Raw genomic sequence first — 25,484 nt, 5'->3', positions numbered from 1 at the left:
CTATTGCCCACGTATATGTTCCGTATACGTTAATGCATTTTAACATGTTGTCAAGTAAAATACTTCTTGAAAACTGGGAATATCTCAAAAATTACTTGCTAACAATCCAGTTTCTATATTTTGTAGTCTTTCCTTAAATTGTATGAAACGGATCTAAATGTATAATCTTGCAGTGATGTCATTGATAAACAAAACATGCAAAGATTACAAGGCAACTTTATAGATATCGCTTATAAAATGTTGATAAGTGAATTCTTGGTTTAACAAAATATATTAATTTGCGCTACGGGTGCAATCCAGACCAGCTTTAGATGAAGTTCTTCTTAAAATACGAAATTTTTACTTGTGTGTAAAATTTAAGTTTTTAATATATTACTGAACAAGTAAAACAATCCCTTGTATTACCAAATTCAAACCGACTCGATATTTGTTTCGCAATAGCTTAATTCGCTGTCGTATTGATTCAATTCAAAACAATCTTTATTTCCACTGCCTAAGAAGCATTACTACATCTGTTTACTCAGTAAATGTTTAAAACATGTGAATCGGACCTTTCATTATTTGGGATTGTTAAGAGCGAGAAGTATAACTATGCCGCAATCATATGACAAGTCAATGCCGATATTTTATCACAAATGAGATACTCAAGTATCTTGCACGTTTTGAACAATGTCGAAATAATTCACTAAACCTGTTTCGTAGTTTTACAACTCTACCAATAAAAAAAACAAATAGATTATGAATTTATAGTTTCGTTGTTAACATTGACTGCGACGCCATGTAATAAAGACAACGTTTTTAAATATTGTCACTAAACAAAAGCTCCGTCAGCAAAGCAAAGTCGTCAGCTTTTTGAACTCATAAAAAGCTCACACAGCTGGGAGGCCATTCGGAACAAATTCTTAGAAAGCAGGACATATCTTCCTCTCTCTAAACATAGAATGGAACTCCGACCCTTATCTAATTATAACCCTCGGAACCCTCTCATTAGATCTTCCAAAATAGATCACTATACAGAGTCTTAAATATCTAAGATATACGTCATCTAGCAGACGATCAAATAAATCAAGTTTATATGAAAGTGAAAACACGTTATCTCGTAAAAATAATTAATAGTTCCGCTAACCTTACAAAATGTGTCAATGTTATTGTTACACGTTGAATTAATCTCAAATGCAAAATGTATATTATATAGTTACTAGCCCTTGACCTTAGAAGATATAGCAAAACGCGGGTATATAAGGGGTCATATCATTATAATTAAGTTTATTAATAAATAAATAATTGTTTCATGGATAATCTACAATTCTACTTAATTTAAACAAGATGTTTATCTAAAAAGGCCATTCCTTATTTAATTTAAAGGTAGGAAAAGAATAGCATATAATATATAATAATTTGTAAAGGTATTTCGGGTTTACACTGAGTTTTAAAAACTTCCGTCTTACAATGCGCAAACGCCGCTAATTAATACATCCGCCGGCGCCTGTATTGCGTCTTGGCTAACGTGAGATCATTCATCTATACATATAAGTTGAACGTTTTTACATTTTTATATGGATAAATGAACATGAAACATGAACAATGTATCAATGTTAATAGTACTAATTATAAAATACTTAAATGGCTGATAAGAATATAAATACATACCCATTGTACATAGGAGGATTTGAATAACGCCAAACATCTGGAAGCGTGTTTCGATTTACAATAGAGATTTTATATAAAGGAGCCAATATATATATATAATATGTGGCTACGTATATTATTACATACGTACGTGCCATCAATTGGTTACTGAAATTGCCGAAAGCCAGCAATTGGCGGAAGTGGCACAGGACTCTCGTTTCGGAGGTCAAAACTCTATAATGATTTTTATATAGACCTATATAACCATGATTATATTCAAACAAATAACAGTAACATTGCCGTCATTTGTCACCGTATGATAATCGACACATTATAGATTACATACAGTTAACTTGCAACAAAAACCTCACAGTTATCATATGTTTGCGAAACATCGAATATTGCCTGTTATGATTGATGCTTCGAAGATACTTTGAGTATTAAATCTAGCTAAATTTAGGTAAATTTGCTCAATTAATATTGTGTGGTTTGTTAATAGATTATTGTAGGTAGGTACTCTTCCAAATGTTTATGCGCGTAAATGTTTGCAAAGTCAACAATCGACCATTTTAAGAGATAGTTAAGAAATAATGACTAATTTGAAATTATTTCAGACGTTACAATTACATAGAAAACCTAATTAGTTAATTTATGTTTTGTCACGTTTTTGATAAGAATAATCAAGAGCTATTAGAAGCTACGTTTATAAGTGTCGTTGTGTTAAAACCATACTGCTAAGTCGTCACCGCGAATGATATAGAACGAGGAAGCATATTTTGTGCAAAGATTCCGTACAATGTTAAGTGTATTATGTCATGAACGTACATCGCGTGAGATGTGAAGAATCATCGCACCCGAAACGAATCCATGACTCACCGGATGAAAGTATTTCTAGATATGTATGAACACATCACCTATGTTTCTTACTGTATCGCGTGTTTATTATTCAAATTATAATTCAATTAAATTATCGTTAAGTGTGGACAGTCCAAATGCAATTAGCAAATACCACACTATAACAATAACCTACATTCTAGTCGGACAAAACACTTTTATTATCTCAAACGCAAAACGTGTAAAATGAAGCTTTTCAAAGTGTTGACAATGAACGAGTGGATAAATCTAGTCTATATCTTCACGTTTGTTTCACAAAACAAAGCCCTCTTATCGCTATCTTAGCCCATCCTTTATATCAACATTGCTCTGAGACTCGCCAATTACTTAAGAAAATACACATCTCTATATGTACCTAATGTTAAATATGTAAAACGTAGTGTGTGTGTGTTTATTACATTTCTAGTAGAAGCTATTCCACGTCAGAAAGTATTGTGCTTTAAAGGTGTATCTTTACTCAATAAAACTATAAAAACGGCATTCAATCAAAATTACATAATACAGGAAACATTAACTTACATTAATTAGAATAACCAGTTCCAATTCGGACATTTATTACGTTTGCGTAATTAATTTTAGCAATTAAACTGACCTTCGCTAGCTAAATGTGTCAGTAGTAAAATATAGATAAACAATAGAGATGAAAACAGTATCTGAACGCCAGATGATTAATAGATTCATCAAACAAAGCAAAGGTTGCTGACTGATAAAATAGTAAATGCAAATGTTGTATAAAAAAAAGGGTGCGTGTACTTATGTAAGCGCGTAAGAAGTTATACTTCTTTGGCTTTCTTTATTTTTTTTAAATATTAAATAATGAATAATAAATATTTAACGTTAATAATTTAATAATATTTAGTATATTATTCAATTATTCATTAATAATAATAATTATTATTATTTAATGATATTATTCTTTCAATTTAATAACTAGGTATGAATAAATAAATAAAAATAAATACTTTTTACAATAGGTCTTTGTGAAAAAGCATTGCTAAATTTCTTTGAAAAAATAATTAAAACACCTTTATTTGTTTAAAAGCTACTACAAAGGTCATTAAAAATTCTTGGCATAGCTGCTAACTTCACGCATATTCTATTTCTTTTTACTTGTAGATTGTCGTATTCCCATCTCGCTCGCGCACGCTCGGCGCCCGGCTGGTTTAAAAAGAATTTGTTAGTGGGCAACTTCATACTGATAATTTTGTCACGGTGCGCGCGGATCGTAAAATTTCACTCTCATCAATTTTTCATAACGCGCCTAAAGAAGTATAACTTCAAAAAATATGAAGTTGACTACCAGTAACCTTGATTTATAAGCTATTGAAAAAAGCGTTCGTTCGTGTAAATCGTTTTAATTTTGGAAATGACTACACTCTTCTAGACTGAATTTCTTCTTCTAAACTTTTGGTTTCATTTATTTCTTTACGAATGATTAGTCATACAGTGCCTCGACTATTACAATATTCAAAATGGTTCGGGATCTTTGCTAATCATAAAGAATTTGTAGTGTATACAATACAATACAATGTTTGTAAATGTATTTTAATGTGTGATATACTTCAATGTTTTTTTTATTAACATAATCATGTTTAGACTACCTATACATGATTATGTTAATCGGCCTTAGATTTCTGAATCTGTTTCATGATAGTATTGTCTTTTATTGACATAACCTGTTTCATGATCATTTTTAATTCCAATAGGCACGTAGGTGATCAGCCTCCAGTGCTTGACACACGCCGTCGACTTTTTGGGTCAGGAAAACATCGTGAGGAAACCGGTATCCTCACTGTTTTCCTTCACCGTTCGAGCAAATGTTAAATACGCACATAGAAAGAAAGTGCACAGCCGGGGATCGAACCTACGACCCCAGGTATGAGAATTGCACGCTGAGGCCAACACTGCTCTTAATACTACTTTATAACGCTACATTTTTTTTAATAAATCCCAATTTAGCTTTATTTTAAAAATATTACTTTGTTGTTGACTTGTTTATAGCGTCTCCTGTAACGTAAGGCCATTGAGGCCGTTAACGCGACATGACAGACTTAAGTACACTTGAATAATTTTATACGTTTAAATTCGGTAGAACTTTTTATTTCGACTTAAACGAAATACAAATTATACAGAAACATTTTATAGTCAAAGTCCTTGTACAAAGCACTGTTGATCTGTTTAAATCTGCTTATTTAGGTCACAATATGCCTGAATGATCCTTCTAACAAGGCTTTCTTAACGGAAAATCGTGACTAAGTAGGCATCCATATGTAAATTTACGCCTATAGTAACGTGTAGTCACGCGCTATTGGTATATACACAAATGCTGTGAAAGAGAAACGAAACAGGAACTTATTAAAGTGACCTATGATTAATTATTAATAGAGTATATTAACGCGTCAATACGCTTTACGCTCGAATAATTATATTATACTATACAGATTTGATTTTAGAGAATGGTGAACTTGTTCCATACAGTAAGGAGTTTCGACTTTAGCAACTTATGTAAAGTTATATAATATTCAATTAAGTCGCTATAATAGACTCCAGGAAGTTATGAATGAAACCAATTCCCTGTTCAGACTTTATGAATATTTTACAAACCACAGTCTGGTTACTCATGAAAGCACACAAAAATTCAACGGCTTTTACCAATGTGAATAATTCGTGTCGTATCACAAAAACTTCAGCTTTATTGCTCCCCCTCAATTGCATTCTTTACTCAAGCGGATTTTAATTTGCATCACAATCGTTTTCGACCAAACATGAAGAAATATTGCAGTCTACAAAATAATAGCAATTTAAAAGTAGCAACAAGCTATCATATTTCGGGGTCAGCATTTTAATGAGTTTGCTATGATCTACTTTTTGACAGATTCGTTTCACAGAATAATGAGCATCAATCTGGAGCGAAATAACTGCAAAGTTATTCTAAGAACTCCCGATTCGATCTAGCGTCAAAACGACTGATCAAAGCGTTTGACACTAAAATTACAAAGGTAAACGAAACGGGAGCTAACGAATCACGTTCACTCACAAAAAGCTGCGCTCAAATTAATTAATTTTGCGACAATTGATCAATGCTGTTGCTACCCCAGTTGATTTCGACGAATGCAGTAATAATTATAAAAACCCGTCTGGCAAATTCGACAACGACGATTTAATGATCTTTGCACAAAGTAGACTCACAAGACTTTAGTTATCTAGAGGATAACGATAAGAATAATCAGTAAGCATTTACAAGAAATATTTGATACGGCGTCAAGGTCATTAATGATGTAACTTTTGATTAAAGTTTTTTAAACTATTCGGGTCGTAATGGTGACAAAATTTTATTGCCGCATACCCGACATACGGGCTCGACTCTAGTAACCTCTATAATTGAGCAAGATGACATCACGATAGCGAGAGACAATTTCAATTATTTCACAATATAAATGTAAACTGACCTTTCTTAGATTGCTTCTCACGCTCTTTTTCCTTTTCCCTCGCCTTCTTTTCTCTCTTCTCGCGCTCTTGTTTCTCTTTCTCCAATTTCTTCATCTCCTTCTTCATTTCCTTTTCATTTTTCTTCGATTTGGTGTCATCAATCTTCTCGGACAAAATGAATGCCCCCGTCTGGAGTTTTGTATCCACCTCCTCCTTCGGCCTCATCTTGGATCACGAGCACAAAACTCACACAAGGATAATGTAATTTTAGAAACGTTATCCCGTAAAATCACTTTCGATATCGGGACGCTAGATCGCCTTGAACAGTTCTCATTCGGCACAAATCGGCGGCGGACTGATAGTTTATCGTTTACGTGGAGCAGCCGGCCGCGATTGGCGGAACGATATCGTAATCACTGACACCTTCGAGCGTGCGAACCGCGACTGACAGCGTACAACGTATACGCAGCACCGACTCGAGCGAAGCCTCAGCGAGTACTGAGTACAGACTCTGATCGCCGAATTCCGCCGGCAGCACTCCGCCGAACGCTGCGCAAGCGACGCGTGCGAGCGTCAAACTTCTATAAATAAAGCTACTTCCTACATTTTATGGAATCAGAAGACGATTTATGGCCATTGAACCCTGAAACTTTTCGCATCGATATGACTAAGCTCAGATTCACATTCGCGGCTATACTTTTATTTACATTCGATCCCAAGGTCACGCCGTGGCCAACATGCAAATGTTCAGTCTTATTAAAGTTTAATTGGTTAACAGTAAATAAAGTTAAACGTCTGACACTCGAGAACACTTGCAGTTTTATATAAAAATCGGTATGCAACCCAATGTTGAAATAAAATAAAAAAGTTGTTTTGGAAAGTTGAGCGGTTACTACAAAAAGATAAACATGACCAGGCCCAGCCTGGGAAGCAACCTTCGAGAGTCGAGACGACATTACTATTGAACAATACACGGTAAAATTTATGGGCTCAGAAACAAATTGGCAATCGACTTATGTAAACAAAGCTATTTTCGATATAATAAAATATAAAAACAAGTGATTCGCTTACAATTTACAACCCACTTAAATAAGTTGAAAGTGAAATATTTTTGGTTAATTAGTCTGTATAATTTAGTATTATTAAACCAGATAGTTTTTATCGTAAGTACTAAATTTTGTAAAATGTAGCTCATGAATAAAAATGAGACCGACATTTGGTTGGTTTGTGCTAGGTTTAAATACTGAAAAACAAAGATGTTGCCGCGCCACCTAATTTATGTTAATAATAAATCAATTTATTTTACTACCTCACATATCTTTCAAGTATCAGTTTAATTTATCTGTCTGATAATCAAACATACACATATAATATACTATTGAATAAATATAACAAAGTGTTGTATACGCAAAATATACGTTACTGTATCTAAGCGCTGTCTTGCACTTTTCACCGTAATGTCAATCACTCTAACATTCTAAGTTAGAATTCACGATTGTAGTTTGAATAAAAGAGACAAAAAGTACTATACATAATGTCACCTCATCGGGGAATGATAATCTAGATTCCATTCATGTACCACAGACCATGAAAAAAATAGTGCACCACGGAACAGGATTAAAAACACGCCCATTAGTCCACAAACATGGTTCAAAGTACGCAGCTAATGCGCTGTTCATGTCAAGTTTGTTCACCTAGTACGAGAACAGGACAAAAAGCGATATTTCCCAGAGGGCAGTGGAGCATAAAGAGACTTGCGGTCAATGATAGCTGTGTCTCAAACCGTGCCTTTAAGTAACTAGGCATTAGGATTTTGAACTCTGCTGAAAAATATATCACGACCCTAAATTTAATTTTATTAATTACACTAGTAACTGGAAAAAATATGATTGGGACCTACTTCAAAATAGAAACCTTGGTGATTTAAAAGAGCAACGGAGATTTATTGCTAGTTTTTCTCGTCTGTTTTAGGCCATTGATTTGAGATATGATAGTAAATGTAAATTTAGAAGTATTATTTTTTTGTGTACATATTAAGTTTATTGTATGTGTAATGTGTATATTAAGATTATTCTATATGAATAAATTACATTTTGATTTGATTAAGAGGCAATGGCATTGCGGATCCTTTGGGTGCAACTTAAACATCATATTATGTAACTAAGTCTAATGAACTGTGTCCAGTTTGTGTTTCCACCACACCAACTTCTTTCTATTTAAGATCATGTATATAATAAATAAAAATAAGTAAGAAAGTATTAACGAAGTTTCTTGTGAAACTGTTGTAGCTTTGTCGTTATATTTCAACATATAGAACATTAGACACACTTATAAGTAGGCAGTCTAATGTTAAATGTAGTGAAAGGAAACTTGGAACTTAATCGATTGAGGAAATTACGAATTAAGTAAGAGATTAATGCATCAATTATATATTTATGAAAGTGTGTACCATAATTCATGTACTTACTATATATTTTTAGGTGTAATAATATAATACGCATTAAATGAAAAGCCTTGTTTCAGTTTGCACTAAAAAAACTGTGTAAAGTTAAATTGAAAGTCCATAAATTGATTATACGGTATTAGGGTGAAAGCGTAACAATCGAACCAAATCCCATTAATAACCCTTTAGAATGTTCTAGATTAAACCGGTGAAACTAGTCAATGTGACTTACGTTAAGCTCTCATGACTTCCTGTAACTACAGGAACTGCAAGGTGTATTTATTACTTAGAAATAGAAAGTTATAAAATCCATATACTTACTGTATGTATTACATAAGCGCCTTAATGAACCCAAAAGTAGGCGGGATATTCACCCAACAAAAGCCCTGATTATATCCGACTACGAGTCGTAATTGCTCGACAATTGTTCTATATTTCATTTGTCAACATCGCAAAAATAGTGAATAATGACACTACAATTTTAGTGTAAATTATTTACCATAATATGAAGTCATGTTTTAATTGTTACACAAGTCAACTTCAATTCCGTGGACTTGCCGGATCACCAATTTGACGTTTCTTGGTCATCGTATTTTTCAGTGCTCCTGGATTTGCGATGGAGTAGTATTAATTACGACTGCCCTCCGATCAGCCCCAGTGATATCATACCCATCTATGCATCTTACATCCCTTCTTAATAATGACAGAATTTATTTAGTGTACAAACCTGTAGCGCACTTTAGTAATTATTTATCTTTTCTTATTGTGCCTTTCACTGTTTACATAAGATTTAATTGCTTTTTCTCATAGTGGTTGCCTGGAAGAGATTGCTCAATAGCGATAAGGCTGCCAGTTGTCCTCTTTCTTACTTTTGTATTTTAATTGTACTGTATTTATGTATTACTCCAACGAAGTATAAATAATTTAATAACTAATCCCTTACGCAAACGTAACATACAAAACTATATTTGTTACGTATATCACAAAATCCGTCAATTTAAGTTCAATAATATACTTCATATAATTAAAATATGTGAAAACAAGTATTAAAAAGTAAAAGCATATTTATTTCTGTATCAATTAATTCGTAAGTAAGCTTTCTCATTTAAGTACGTGATATTGATCAATGGTCAGATAATTTCATCTCGTTTCCTCTCTGTTTTATGTGTGTATAATTGTACCAATATTAATTATTTTGTGAAAGTACGTAGGTAAAACAACATTCTGGGTATTAATGATAACGTGTATCGTTATTTAGTTAAATAAAAAATGTGCTTCGTCCTGTGGTATTAACTATTTACGTACATTAAAGTTGTTATGGTAACGATAGATATTAAATATTTGTATCATGAGGCTTAAATTGCTACTGGTTGTTGGGCGCAAAACTAAGTAATACTTTGTCAAAGTCATGATAAAGGGATAGCGGAATATAGAGTCGCAATTTATAAACAAAACACTCGCGTCGCGTTTTGCCCCCTTCTTCGGATCTTCCATTTAAATAACAAAAATACTAAGCTATCCTATACTAAAATGCTACGTTTTCACATAAAGTACCTAAGTAAACCTTAAAAGTTATTTTTAAATCATCATAAATATGCTTTCCAGCCCCAAAACACTTGAAAAGCCAGTAAGCAAATATCTTTATTATTAAAAGCTTCAGTAAGGTGAAACATCTCAGCAAACAGGTGCTAAGAATCATTTATATTACAAAGGCGTCAAAATTTTCGCAAAGCAACTTCATAAGCGCCTGTTCATAATAGAACTTACTCAGATTTTCACAACTTTATACTATTTATATGTAATTACACATATTGCTTTTACACATAAAATATTACTTATTTTAATTATATACTTAGTAATCAATGTATATTTGAGAAAATAAATAAATTTCGATTCACAATTCTATTTAGAATTATATATATACACTAAATATGTAATTGTAATACTGAAAGTTTGCGACATACCTTTTTAGTTAAATACATCTTTGTCATTCGTGGTGTTTGTGTTCAAGACACAAAACATGATCGTGAAAATTGTTTACGGTTTTAAGATACGGTGAGATTCAGAAGTGAGCTCCGAGACCCCCATTCGGGAGTCATAGTTCGCGCTAAGTCTCACAACAAAGGATTTCTAAACATCTAGCATATTTTTTGTATTAATGGTGAGGTGTTTAGATACTTAAAGTTCGTCACTAATCAAATAATATATTAAACAAGACCACATGAAGAAGATCTACATTTATTACAAATAAAGGGTGTGATAGAAAAATCGGTATGAGCGCACTCTTATAACCTCTCAGACATTGTTTAAAGACGAACCCTTCTTGACACATGCGTCAAGTCACACGGTTTATTTGCAAGTCAAATAACTTCATTGCACTGTCAATAAATAATACACAGATGCAAAATGTACGTTAGCGACAAGACCCGTATTTCCACTGGAGTTTTAGAGATACTAAACTCAAATAATTATGGTTTCCCTGTAAATCGATCGTTAGCACCAAACGCATTGAAAAACCCAATTATATCTCCCACCATGGTGATTAAGTAGAGTCTACGCAAGAAATCCCGTAATATATAAGTTGTATCCCATTATTTATGGTACTTCTGGTTCACCCTCTTGCACGAGGGCTGTCGAGCTTAAAGAAGTTGGTGGAGAAGATTGGGAGAAAACTGTTCAAGATAGAGAGAGATTGAGCCGGTTGGAGGAGGCCTATCCACTGTAAGAGGGTCTTTAAAAAGAATATAATTATTTATGTGTATGTATCTTTGGTAAATAATAGATTCAAGGAATAAATGAGGCTTTATTATATATGGTACAAAATGTGTTTAAATAGTTAAAATATTTGTTTCATTGTATTGTACTGGAAAATCAATATTCAGTTCTCGTTTATGTAAACTGTCAGACATAAAACTTTATTTAAGCTGTCAGACATAAAACAACAAATTTAATGGGAGTCGAAGCCAAAGTAGTGTTATGGGACACTTTCTTATGTTAAAAATCTTTATTAATATATTAGGTTAGACTTAAATTACTTACCTATTAGTCTAAATCGTAATGTTCCATGATGTCTTAGTAAAGACAAAAAAATTATAATATGTTTACATCAATTTATAATTATTAATCTGTGCTGACTCCATTCGTGATTATCTATACAGTAATTTATGTAAAGTTTTAATCATTTAAGCGCATATAAGCGAGCTTTACAGTAGGTACGCATAGTTACGAATGAACAGAGGTGTTGCACGTTATTGTTAGAGTAAATATTAGCGGCCCATATCCCATAGGTGATATTTATTAACCCGAAAACCGTCGGATTTTTCCCACGGTGAAAAAAGGAATGAAAAAGGCCACGTTGTCCTCCTTTATAACATATTTTATTATTAGACGGAGACAGGCATTTACATAAACACAACCTAAACATAAGTCCTATACGGTCACTTCCGGGAAGCACTGAACCCGGAACATTACACAATCACGCCGGATATCGCCAATGTACCAATTGGTAAACGTCAATCAATAATGCGACTCATGCGTCTGTTATCTTTTTCTTTCTCTTTTTTCCCTCTTAACTGTAGCTTCTACCCGAAAAAAACTTAAATTTACATAACCAAAGAGATTTTAAGAAACAGAGTGGACACTAGAAATACGGTCAAATAAAATGTCAGATCGCATGCAGTAATAACTTATTAGTTTAGATTGTTGTTTTTTTGTTCCTGTTTAGTTTCTTTTTCTTTACAACTATATGTAATACATGTATTTTTGCACTTTTTGCCTACCTTATGTAATTTAATACATTTTTTTTCTCACAGTGGTTGCCTGGAAGAGATCGCTCGAAAGCGATAAGGCCGCCAGTTGCCTTTCCTTTACTTGTAATTTTGTTAAAAAAATTTATATCATAAAGCAACAGTGTTAATAAATTAATAAATAAACTTTTTTTTTGGCAAAGAATTTTTTTTTTACTAAGAAATAATTCTTCACTTTCACATATTTTCTTTGCTGTACGTAAAATAATACATATAATCAATTCGCGTTTACATCCTTCAAAGAAGTATTATTTTAATCTAGGCCATCTATCTATAACATAACTAAAACTCTATGGGATATATTTTATTACATATTTAAGTGTTTTCACGTTTACCTAAAGTTTTATTATAATCAGTATGTTTGGTCAGGGGCAAGGTTGGTAAATTAAAAGTATATCCAATTTACAACATTTGAAAGTATATTTCTTTACATATGTTATTTTATATAAAATATTCATAATAGGTCCATCGCCCAGATATGAAATTCATTCAAAGTATAATTAATGCCACACGGATATAAGCGAATCGTGTTGTAAATGCAATTAATAAGAAACACGATAAGCGATAGTGTTATCATTATGACCTTGTTCTAGAGTTTACACTTGGTAAGGTGGTATGCAAATTTAAAAAAAAAACGCTACCAATATACAAGTAAAATTATAAATGTAAATCAATCAAATGTAAAGATCAATAAATCTTATTCATAAACGTACGATAAGCCTCAATTAATACAAAATATTTTTCACGTTTATTTACTTGTAAAAAAGAGTAAAAAACAGTTAATAAATATCAGAGGTTTTTAAATCCGTTTATAAATAAATAATTTTAGTGTGTAACTAATACACATTTTAAACAAATAAGTAATATTTTTATTATAAATTTCATTATAATTATTGGACCACGAAACTCTGCCAAAGACAACTAATCGTTCATTTGTTATTAACATTAATAAATGTACTTAATGTTCTAGTACACCCGTAGCTATTCTAACGTATAAAATTATCTGGCCCTAGTCATTACTAGATACCAGTACCTTACTAGGTACCTTGTCTTTATCTTTATACTCATACATTATCGTATGAAAACCATTCAACCAAGAACATCTGCAACGCAGCTAAAACAGCTGCGCTTTGACAGTACTATTAAAGAAACCAAATAATTAAGTGTCATTGGGTAGGGGCAAATAATCGCTTGCGACGTAATACAAAATAATACGTTCAACACATATTTTGTAATTTGGCCTTTTGGTTGATTGGTAAGAAAGCCAAGATTGTACCGGAGCCCAAGTCACTTTAGATATTTGCGCCAGCGGAATAAGTTGTATGTTTAAAATGAATCCCTGGTACTTTTATCTGGTGACGTTCTAACTACTAAAGGGGTCCTACATATCTTTGCTACTCTTGCTGCAGCAAAAAATTATAGTATGTACTATGAAAATTTAAGGAGATAAAATATTACAAATCAAACGGAAACATCCAAATTAATAATTGTTTCAAGTGTTCTAAAATACCAAAACAATATTATCAAAGAAATGACACAAATCGAATCAAGAAAGTGACCACGTTAAATATCGGTTCAATCTTGCGATTTTATCAGCTACTGTAGTTTATTCACGCTCTAGATTAAATGACCGCGATTCGGTGACGATAATTATGAATAATAAAAAAGTTCAAATATTAAAATATTTATATTTTGTATAAAACGACAATAATTAATCTAAGGCATGAATAATAAAATGAGATTATGAATAATAAACCCCCAAACTTAACAAAACGTAGGTTACCTATGTTTAGTCAATGAATACTTGGCAGTTTATCATACCTACAGATAATGACGATATGTACATGGGTAGTTCTTATATAAGAGGTTTTTCGTCTATGGAGGAGACGGCCAAGGAGAAAAGTTGGAGTTTTTCCATTATACATATATATTAAGATTTTTGGCTCGTTTGTGTATCTACTCACGTAAGGGCAAGTTACTTAAAACATATTTTGTCACTTTTTAGAGGGCCAGGGTAAATACATCAGGCAGGGTAGAGACATGAAGATCAGGGTAGATACGTATTTGACCAGGGGAGATAATTAGAAGCAATAAAACAAAGAATACAATTGAAATAATCAACTTTTATCAAAGATTGTTCTTGAAATTTATAATCAGGCAACATTTTTTTATCATATTTATTATTAATCAGACTAAATGCGCCGGTTTTAAGTGTTTCTTTGGATGTCAACGATTGTTGAATATTTTTTATTTGGTGCTTGCGATCTGTTGAAGTTATTATTTGTTCAATGTCAAAAGGAGTCTCGTTTTCGGACTCTGAATCAGGGACGTAAACATCCTCGACTCGGAGACGAGATTTTTTATTAGACGAGTATGTCATGACACCAAGCTCAAAATGATCGCAATGTATATCTTCATTGCAAAAGCAGCTTAAAGACTTCATTTTCAATGTTGTCGGATCTTCAATGTTCCATGACACCTGATGGACGCGCAAAGTACCAACAAAAGTCTTTATGAGTGTTTTAGCACTAGCAAGCAAAGCGTCTTTGTCTAAAATATCTTTGTCATAACGAAAACATTAATGCTAGGACAGTTTTTCTGAATAGCATCTGACAAATCGCACAGACATGCTATATCTCTATCTTCTGGTGGCAAGCTGTTCAAAATTGGCTGTAAGTGTGCCCATATCGCTGGAGGCGAATGTAACAAATTTCGTGACATCGAACATTAGCATGTTGTTTTTACTTCACCTGATGCCACCTCTTCTTTCGTGTAATTTACAACTGTGTGCAGACGTGTACCTCCAAAATAGAATGCTTGAATTTCTTCTGCGTATTTTGTTTGATAATTCTCACTAAAGTCTACGTGAATCACAGCTTTTCTTACTGTCAAATTTGTCTTCTTAATTTTAAAAGCAGAATGTTGGTGGACTATATTCAGTTCATGGTGAAGAAAATAAATAGGTGGCACAATTACTATGATACATATCTCCCCGGGCCAGTAAGTCTCTCCCCTGGGAGTTCTATTTTGGATCTTACCAGGGGAAAGACGCCAGGGGAAAGACGTTTTCATAACATAATACATTATTTTGGTTTATACAAGAAAGTTTTCAATTAATAATAAAGCAAGCTTTGATTATTACACTATTACTAAATTAGGACAGGAATTGCGAAAAAATAAAATGATTATTATAACTTTTATTACTTACCAGTGGAGAGACACATTGACCTTGCGAAACCGTTACATCGCACGGACGCGTCGCGATAACTGGCAAATGGCGTCGATCTAACCGCTTCTGTGCTTAGTACTGCTAACTTCACGTTGTTAAATGTCAATGAGCTAGTTCGGGAATGTGGCCATCTTATATTTTATATTGTAGCAGCGGTGCGAATATTGCCAGGGTAGATACACAAAAACAGCGGGACAACAATTAAGTTTCAAAATTATAGAAAATAAGCAAATATTTTTCAATTTTTCTTTAATAATATTTAAGTATATTTACTTAAATTTGTGGTAAGCATAGTTTGTTTTGGCAAATAATACAAATATTGTATGTATTGTATGCTAGTTAAGCTGAAACCGGTAAGGGGACAGGCCAGGGTAGAGACTTTTTTAGACTATATAACGAGTTTTACAAAAATATGCTTTAATTAGACATTTGATTGTATTGTTATTTAATAAAGGACATTAAAGTGATGTGATTCATTGCACAAAGTAGCAATGTATAGATTAAAAAACCACTTTTAAATAGATGGCCATCATAGTTACCTCTTATAAGAGAATCACCCACATACAGAAGTAGTCTCCTAACTAAGATCATTTTATTGGTTATTAAAAAATTTAATAATAAAACTATGTATATTAAATCATACATAAGTAGTAGCACGCAGCACTTAAAGGGCTATAAACGGTGCATTAGATGAATTAGATGAGCACACTTCGATTTTCTAAAAAAGGTTACTTTCTTTCAAGACGACTTTTAGATATGGGTCTGTTTTTGTAGAACAGGGGGCAAACAGTCACTGGCTCATGGTAAGTTAACCTAATGTTAAGTGATACCGCTGCCCATCAATGCCAGGGGGCTCGCAAGTGCGCTGCTGGCCATATAAGAATTATTGGTACGCTCCTTCTTAACCCTAAGTTGAATTGGTTCCGAAATACTTCATTGGGCAGCTGCTTCCACATCAACACATGTCTTGTTTTACAATCAGTAAATGTGATAATGCAAGACAAAGAGTTTTGTATTATAAAATCTAAGACCACGAAATGCCCTTAATAAATATGTAGTTCAGTTCACACATTCGAAACATCTTCAAATTAGTGAGGCAAGACGGAAACAAAGCCACTCTTATACACAAACGAATCCCAATTAATGGTTTTACCATTTCTGGTGTCAGACACTTGAGATATACGAATTTAGTGCTTCAAGCTCCCAAAAAGAGGGAACGATAAAAGTGAAAGTCGTTTGTCGGCTACTTTTAAAGGGATAGACCCCTTGTGTGTCCCATTAACTGGAATATAGATACGCATCAATTTATTATTTTTATTTCTCTATATATAGTCGAGTTTAACAAATTATAAATTTTAATTTATTTATATTTTTTCCAATCCAAAAAAAATACATTCTTTAATTCGTCAAGGCATCGGCTGGTCTACTCTGATAAAAAGTAATATCAATTTCCAATAGTATCACCCACTTCATCTATTGAGACTCAAAACTTCTGGAGAGATTTCAGGTGACATGGAGCATGGCCTTAAGAGGAACGGAGCTGTCTATGAATGTATTGCATATTTTACTCTATCGTTTCGTTAGGGAGCCTAATACTAGGTCGCCTTCACCCACTTATTAGGATTTGTTAAGCGTCTGACTCATCGTCAAACCTCGCTTCTAATACAGTACAAAGCAAGGTAGAACTCATCAATATATTGTTAGGACAATGTTTTGGAGATTATACGGTAGCTTTATATTATATTGGTAATGATTGTTCGGGATTCATTTGTAGGCTTTCCAGGTGCATTTAAATTAATAAAAATTAAATTGTACCTTCGTTAGTTCCCTAGATAAACAAAGAACCATTACAAGAATTACGTTGACTTTTGGTAAACAAAATTTTTTTTAGGTTTTAGATATTTTTGTTCTGGTTTCAGAAGATACCATAGATCTATCATTTAACACTCTTCAGCTTGTAGCAGTGTTCCTATCAAGTGAGAGAAGTAAATACTTGCGCTGCACAAGTCTACTTCATAGTAATAAACACGCCCTAACGATGAAATAATTACTTACAAACATTGTGTAAAACAAAAAACTTGGCGATTAAAAAGAGTGGCGGAGAGTTTATTGCCAGTTCTTCTCTTCTATTCTACGCCTTTGATTTGAGAACTGGCAGCAAAATTAGAAGCATTAAATTTGTATTTCTTTTTTGACGTTCATAAGTGCACATTGTGTTACCAAAATGAATGATTTTGATTTGACTTAATATCGTGAAAAATACGGCATCTTTCAAAAAAAAAATCTCGCACTTGGCCAGAGTGGTGGATTATAACCCCACATTCACTGACCTCCCAGCTGTGGAACCGAAAAAAAGGGATCACAACACTGCGTCAAAGATCGATCTTTGCTATAAAAAGTGAACTTTTAACAGTTTAATTACGCCCTTAACAACTTGTCCCATTACCTTGCAATTAGTCCAATTAGTGAAAACTACAAGTCTTGTAACTTAAGCTGTGTTGACCTGATTTTAAACTGACTCCCACGCGATTACTTTAGTTGTTAGTTCTAGTATTTCTTTCAGTAGTATAATGTCAGGTTTATAACATGTACTTATTCTAAATAAATATTAAGAACACAAGTGAGCCCGTTTATGTAAGCATATACAAGGTTCAAAAATCTTGGTTGTTTTTTATTCCTACACAATGGAACCTGTGACTAAGTGTGACCTCTATATCCGAAAGTCGCAGTCAAAACAAACGTGACAAAGAGACCGGTTTATAGCTAACCTTGAAAAATACGGTCAAAGTACACTTTCTTTGACTTCACCAATACTTTAAGCATTACGTCTTCCGTACCAAACTCCGATAACTAAATACATGGCTCTCAGAATTTTAGGTCCGTTATGCCTTTTATACCTATTTAATAAAAAAAAACTATCGCGTGCTTTCGAAAGCGTGCATTGTAAAATACACGAAAAGAACAATAAATTAGTAACAGCTTAATAATAAGTCATAATTTAATAGTATTTGTGTGCTAAAATAAAGCAATTAGTTTATATTAATATTTTTTTATAGAACAAGGGGTAAACGGGCAGAAGGCTCATCTGATGTTAAGTGATACCACCCCCAGTGGACACTCTCAATACCAGAGGGCTCGCGAGTGCGTTGCTGGACTTTTAAGAAGCGTACCAAACGCTCTTTCGACCCCAAAATACTTCAGTGGGCAGCTGGTTCCACATGGTGCGTGGCAAAAACTGCCTTAAAAAATTCATAAATTTTTGGTATTGCTTCGAATCTAAAATCTCCCAGTTAAATAAAAATAGATTTAATGTGAACTTAAGAGTGTTTAAATCCTCTAAGAGATTATTAAGTATATAAGATTTATAATAATAATAATAATAAAAACTTTATTAATGACAGAAAGGTTTGTGACAGAAATCATAAATCGCTAGTCCCCACACTAGGGAAGCCCTGTGTTGTGGGTAACTAGAAAACAATTATTACATGTTAAAATTAGTTTAAAAATGTGATATGAAAAAATGATAATAAAAAATAAAAAATAGTTATAAATTTAGTGTTACGTATGAAGTGAATTATAAATCATAAGTTTTTATCATATTGCGATAAACAATTACACTTGGTCGTCATACTCTCGTCTACCAAGACTATTATCATTAGCAACTGTTAGTCTTACGGGGAGATGTGATAAACCAAAGTAGATATACAAACCGGTGCTTTCGCAAAGAGAGCGGTTCGAACCCGACACCCGCGAGAGCCTTGACGCACCACCGCTCACAGCTATTGCTTACCTATGAGGAAATATCGAGAGAAACATCGAAAGATTTTAAAAATCCACTCAACTAATAATCTGTATGATGTTACGATTACGATGCAACAAAAATATACACAGTGTATGACGTACGTGTATTTTCAGGTGATTAAATCTATGCTGATATGATAAAGCAGAATATATTGTTTTTAGTTGTTTAACTATTTTTTGCTTCTTTGAAGAGTTTCGCTCAAATAACTCCTTCACAAATACAAACATGAACAGTAGCGCCACAACCCTTTATGTGCCTTAAATTTAAGCAACCGTCTTTTTTATTTTTTTATTATTATTATTATTATTTTTTTAAGATCCTAATACTTAATCTTTAGTAGTCTGTGTTAACCAAGTGTAAATTTCGCACATCGAGTCAATTGGGGTATGAACACACGACCAGGATTAAGAGTCGCACACTTACTAGGCCAATACTATAGAAACAACACAGCATTATTAACAGTTGTAATTTGTCTTATTAATCTGCATACAGCTGACCTCAATAAGTCACTGTAGCCTCTATAAATTGGTATAGATTTCTTCAATTTACAAGTGCAAAGTTCAAAATAACCCCAATGCATAAACAGTAACGGTTCTACGATGTCCGCATTCCGCACCCTCGTTGCGCGTATTTTACGTCCCTCACTATTTATAATAGCACAAAGTACGACCGTCCTTATTAAGGCAATAAGCAGCGGTTGCAAACGTTTCGAAACAATACTCCGTTTCATCTTACAAAGCGAAATTTTTTGGGTCAACTAGATACTTTTTAATTGAGAATTCGATATAGCTATAAAAACAGAACTTCTTAGTTGCCAGCCTGCGTTATGCTTTATTTTCGTGGTAGTGAATTAGATCACATCATATACCTACAGAAGAGTGTCCTATGCGCCGTCTACAATAGAAATCTACGAGTATAAAGTCAAAGTCAAAATCATTTATTCATTTAGGTAACACAATGTACACTTATGAACGTCAATAAAGAAATACATATGCTAAATGCTTCTAATTTTACATTTACTGCCAGTTCTCAAATCAAGGGTGTAGAACTGAAGAGAAGGACTGGCAATAAACTCTCCGCTACTCTTTTTAATCGCCAAGTTTTTCGTTTTACACAATGTTTGTAAGGAGCTGCAACCATTACACCATGTTCCACATGACATCTTAAGTAATAAATAATAATAAAATAAATTAAAAACAAACATTTGTCCTCTATCAGCAGTAGGCATGGTGAAATAGGAGCACGCACTTACATTCTCGTGGGACCAACACGCAAAATAATAAGTTTAAAATTATAACAAAAACAAATCCATTTTACTGACCAAACGCTAGCGCTAATCATGTGTTCTATTAGCCTTCAGAACATTAAATGGAAAGTTCAAACAGTTTCATATTAAAAATGTTTAGCTGCCCTCCAAGTTAGGGTCGTAAAGCGACCCTAACACCTCGTTACGGTCGCAAATGAAAATTTGCAATCTAGTGAAGGGACTCCATTCATATTTTACAGTTCCCTTGGGAGTAGGGGCGACCTACTGAGGACACTTAAATCGTTTGCCCGTCTGTCGAAATGTATTGCTCATTTGTTGTAACAAGGTCAGAATGGAAGTAAAAATAATGGATACTTGACTAATTTAACAATACAGTAAGGCAATGCTAATTATATAATTTTAAATTAAATCCTTTAACAATAACAAGTTATACATACATATACCATATATCCGTATAAACGATAATTTTAATCACATCTGTGCAATAAAAATCGAACAAACGAAGTGAAGGTTGGCATGGTGACAGAGGCGCAAAATATTATTCACTAATTCATTCTTAATTCCTAAGGCTTCTCATTAAGCACATAATCCAACTAATACGACTATAATTAGCATACTTGCAATGATTCTTGTCAGACTAAAAACTTGTGGTAGGGGAGCCCAAGAGGGGATTTCGGGATTTACTAAAGCGCGGCAGATTAATATATAGGAGGATACCTTGTACCCGGTTAAGTACCTGCACAAAATATGAGGCCCATATATAAGGCCGCGCGTGAAGGAGCCAGGATCAGATTAGTAAAAAAAAATTGACCATCAGAAATTCCCGAGCGCGTCAGATTAAGGTAGGGTGAGTTAATTACATCCTAAAAAGTGTATATTCCACTAATCTGACAATTTGAGAGTGACGGAAAAAAAGGGGAGGGCAACAAAGTTGTAAAAAAAAAACGTCATCTCGACATTCTCGAGCGTAGCTAATTTTTTTTTTATTTTGAAGGAAATAATTCCAGAATAATGAAAAATATATAATCTGACGATTTCCGCAAGCCGAAATAACAAAAAATCGTCGATAAAGTTAAATGCGTGCAGCTGCGTGATGCCTACATTTCCTTAAACCGATCGGAATCTACTAAACGGCGTTCTAAATATTTCCCTCAAAATTACATTTCCTGTGAATTTGAACCGATTCGGACCGATAGATTTTGAGAAATTTTGAAAAATCTTAAAAAAATAAGAAATATTTTTTTTAAAGTGGTTTCTTTATTGATCAACTTCAAAAACTAATCCGCCTTTGAGCTTGAAAAACCACGTCGACCGCCACTAAGCTCGTCAAAAGCGGTTGATTAGTTCGAGAGATATCGTGAACGAAAGAAACCCGAAAAAGTGTTTTTTCGGGATTACTCCGAAATTTGTGGTTCTATCAATTAAAATTGAAATATTACTTATGATGATGATAAAACTGCGTCGAATGCCGCCAACCGCGTGAAAATTGCTTGATCCATTCAAAAGTTATTGCGGTTTGAAAATTACAAAAATAGTGTTCCATGAAAATTCTATCAGACTTTCGAGCTGGGAGAGCTCAAATGCATAGACATGTTATTTCTTTGAACTCAGCGAGCTCAAAATATCAATTTTAAGCGCCCAGGAATGGAAGTAGCGGGAAGTTGCAGGAATCGCCCTTTCGGTGAATCGTTTTTCTAAATTTTTTTTGTCAGATCAGGTGAATCCCTCTAGATAATCGTCAGATTATGAGACAGTACGTTTAGAATATAGAGATGAACCACATGTATCTTAATCTGACGCGCTTGAGTATTTCAAAATTGCGATTTTTTTTTGCAAATTATGAAAATGGCCGTGGGTTTGCGTCCCATCGAAATCGTCAGATTAGTGAATGAGAGCTTTTTTTTGGTGCACTTAACACTCCCTTAGAAAATCTGACGCGCTCGATAATTTTTATTTTTTTTTCATTTTCAACCCTTAAATACAACCACCCGCATCATGCAAACGATCAGATTAACATACGTACATTATTAAAAATACGTAGGGCATAGATGCTATCAATATCTGACGCGCTCGAGGATGTCCATGCAACAGTTTTTTTTTACATATTTAACTATCTATAGCCGCTTCCCCCACCGATGAAAAGGAATTTATCATATAACATTTTTTTCTTCTTTTTATCTAAGCTTTGCATCCCAATAGGTCTCTACGACGCTCGAGTAAATCCCCATTTAGCATCGTGGGCTCCCCTACCATTGGTACATAATTTCGCTATCTACTAGCAACCTTAAATTACGCGACCCCCATGTATTTTCCTAGACAAAGTTTGCATCACAAAGTTATTACGTATTCTCTTTACGAACAATTTATCACAAAGAGTTCTAGACTTTTATTTCAGATTTTTAGTTTCCCGTCGAGATTTTGAGGTATGTCTGTAAACTTAAAGCGCAATTGTATGTAAGAATCATTTGTATAGAAAACTCAAGACATTGCATGAAAATTTAGAAAATTTCTGACTGATATATTTTCAAATGTAAATTGTACATCTCTTAAAATTGATAACAAAAGATAACCTTCAGCGCTCAAGTTCATTATTGGTTTTCGCATACAATAATAACCGTTTAAGTAGTTTTTTTTTAAATTTTACAAACTTCCGACGTCGCAACTTAAATATTTTCTATAAGTTTCGACGTCGTGTAATACGTGAACGACAAAACTACTACGTATGTTATAAAATGTGAAGTATTCTCAGTATTTGAGCAATCATGAAATAAATTCCTCAATTAATATTAAAGAAAATATCTCACACATAAATCCTCACGCAATAGAGATTCGAGTAACATTTTAAGCGTTTTATGAGATATAAGGGATTTTAAGAGTTTTTATGTATCAAAGAGCCATTGCTAGTCTAGACTAAAGACTAACAAATTTACGTTAATCGCTGCTAACCTAGTTCACGGACGCCGCAGCAAGGGTTATTGCCTTATTGCATGTAACAGAATTGCATCAATTCAACGAATTTAAAATTACAACCTAAGCTTGCTGCCCTATAATAATAATACAATGTAATTTCATTAGTCTATAGGTTTATGAGAATCACATATTAAATTAACTTACTTGGTATGACACCTTATAGATATATTTAGCCTATATATATTATGTATTAAAGAATTCTTAAATGTATCCTATAAAGGTAAAAGTTTAGGAAATCTCAGTGTTTTGCCTTCATAAATTTAATTATTTTAATATTTCAACTCACCTAAGGATTAGCTTGAGGTGTAGTACTTGAATTCAATTTCAGTGTTTTTAAAGTTATGTTTATGTGTTAAGTAAAATAATATGCTTTATATAATTATATGATTTAAATAAGGATACAAATATCGAAATAATAATAATTGCAGACAATTTTGCACAAACCAATTTTCATTATAAGAGCAACTAACAACCACCCTCTCATTATTATAACTTTTTAAACTAATTGTATTTAAAATAAATCATGATTAAATAATTATATTTATATTTTATAATATCTATGTAGTTTTAATATCTATACACTAAATATAACTTTTTAAGTGAACTTATTTAAAACCAGATCGCTGAGAGCCCCAGATCAATATGTATCATTGTAACATTACAATCAAACAGTCACAGTTCAGTACACATTGACTTATCTGCAATATCAATTACTATCAACTTTTTATAGATCATTTACACTATATGAGGAAATGTTTAAAACTTCTAATAAGAATCACAGATTTATGATTAGCAACAATAGTTGTTTTAAGAAATAACATTATCACCAGATGATAACAATAAAGAATATTATTTGAGTTAATTTTAATATAAAGTGACACATATTTATAAAAATCTTTTGTAAAAAAAATGTCCTATATTGAATAATATCTTATTGTTGGTCAGTCAAGGACAGTCTGATTAGTAGTCTGTATGTGATGTAATTGCCTTGCACACTTATACTAATCACTTTGCAAGGTAAACCTAATCTACTTACCTCATTTTTGCTAACACACTATTTAAAACCATAAATACATTGTGAAGCAGCATTATTAACTAAATAATGCTAATTATTTTTTGCTGGTATGAAAAAAAATATTTTTTGCTGGTCTTGTGGTAATGTAAAAAAAATTAAGAAATAAAAATGAGTCAGCGGACAGCGTTTTCTACAAAAGGAATAAGAGAAGAAAAATTAAAAAATAGGCAGGTTTCTTAAATGTTGCCGATAAAGCGTTATTTCAAATTTGAACCGCGGAAGAAAATCGATATTTTGAACACCTCTAAGTCGGAGGAACATGACTTATTTCAAATGGTAAAGGAATAAAAAAAAAATCACCTTTAGAAGAGTGTGATACAAATTGGAATGTATTACATAGTATAAAAATTAACTAATATTTTTACAAAACTAAGTAACCGGTACATACCCATTTTTCAGAGATGTTGCTTCTGTCTTAGCTTTGAAAACTAATTCGAATTATATTCTGCTGCATCACAAACCACACACATTAATATCACAAACACATTTTTTTTGTAATAAATCCTCTATAGTCACGAAACTTTATAGAAATAACTTTTTCTTAGACTGAGCGAAACAACACTTCAGTCGAGCGTTTTTGGTTTTAAATTTTGACAGCTTTATAACTTTGCTTTGCTAGCTCAGTCCAGCTGTCACTTGAGCACGCAAGCGCCAGATAACGTTCCAAAATACGCTTTATGTGTATAGAACCGATAAATATTATATAGAGGGACAATTAAAAATAACTTGAAGTGTATAAAATGCTAACATGATATTATGGATTAAGTATGATACCTGTTTTAACTTTATATGTAACCTTAATTACCTTTTTTAAGTTATCTTTTAAATTTAAAAGAAACATTAAATAGGGTAAAATTAAGTTTAATAATAAGTAATCAACTCCTGCAGCAAGTTGTATTAAAAAGAAAATATTTTTTTATATTATTACTATGTAAAATTT

General features: G+C 32.9%; 1 protein-coding gene across 6 annotated transcripts in view; it reads right to left on the bottom strand.

The window, feature by feature from the left end:
- Positions 1-25,131, bottom strand: part of LOC125054734 (actin-binding LIM protein 2) — a 78,193-nt gene extending 53,062 nt beyond the window's left edge. Inside the window, exon 1 of one of the 6 annotated variants that reach the window (XR_007117747.1) lies at positions 5,973-6,491. Coding sequence is in view for 5 of the 6 variants with exons in the window: in XM_047656780.1 (XP_047512736.1) it covers positions 5,973-6,177 (205 nt within the window). In the remaining variant the exon portion in view is untranslated. Of the gene's footprint in view, positions 1-5,972; positions 6,493-24,932 lie in introns of those variants that run through there. The other 5 variants (XM_047656781.1, XM_047656780.1, XM_047656777.1 and 2 more) reach the window with 5 other exon arrangements.
- Positions 25,132-25,484: the final 353 nt, after the last annotated feature.

This window comes from Pieris napi, chromosome 12, assembly GCF_905475465.1.
Source record: "Pieris napi chromosome 12, ilPieNapi1.2, whole genome shotgun sequence".
Classification (NCBI taxonomy): Eukaryota; Metazoa; Arthropoda; class Insecta; order Lepidoptera; family Pieridae; genus Pieris; species Pieris napi.
Note: the sequence above shows the minus strand (reverse complement) of the source record. Positions and strands in the feature narration are given on the sequence as shown.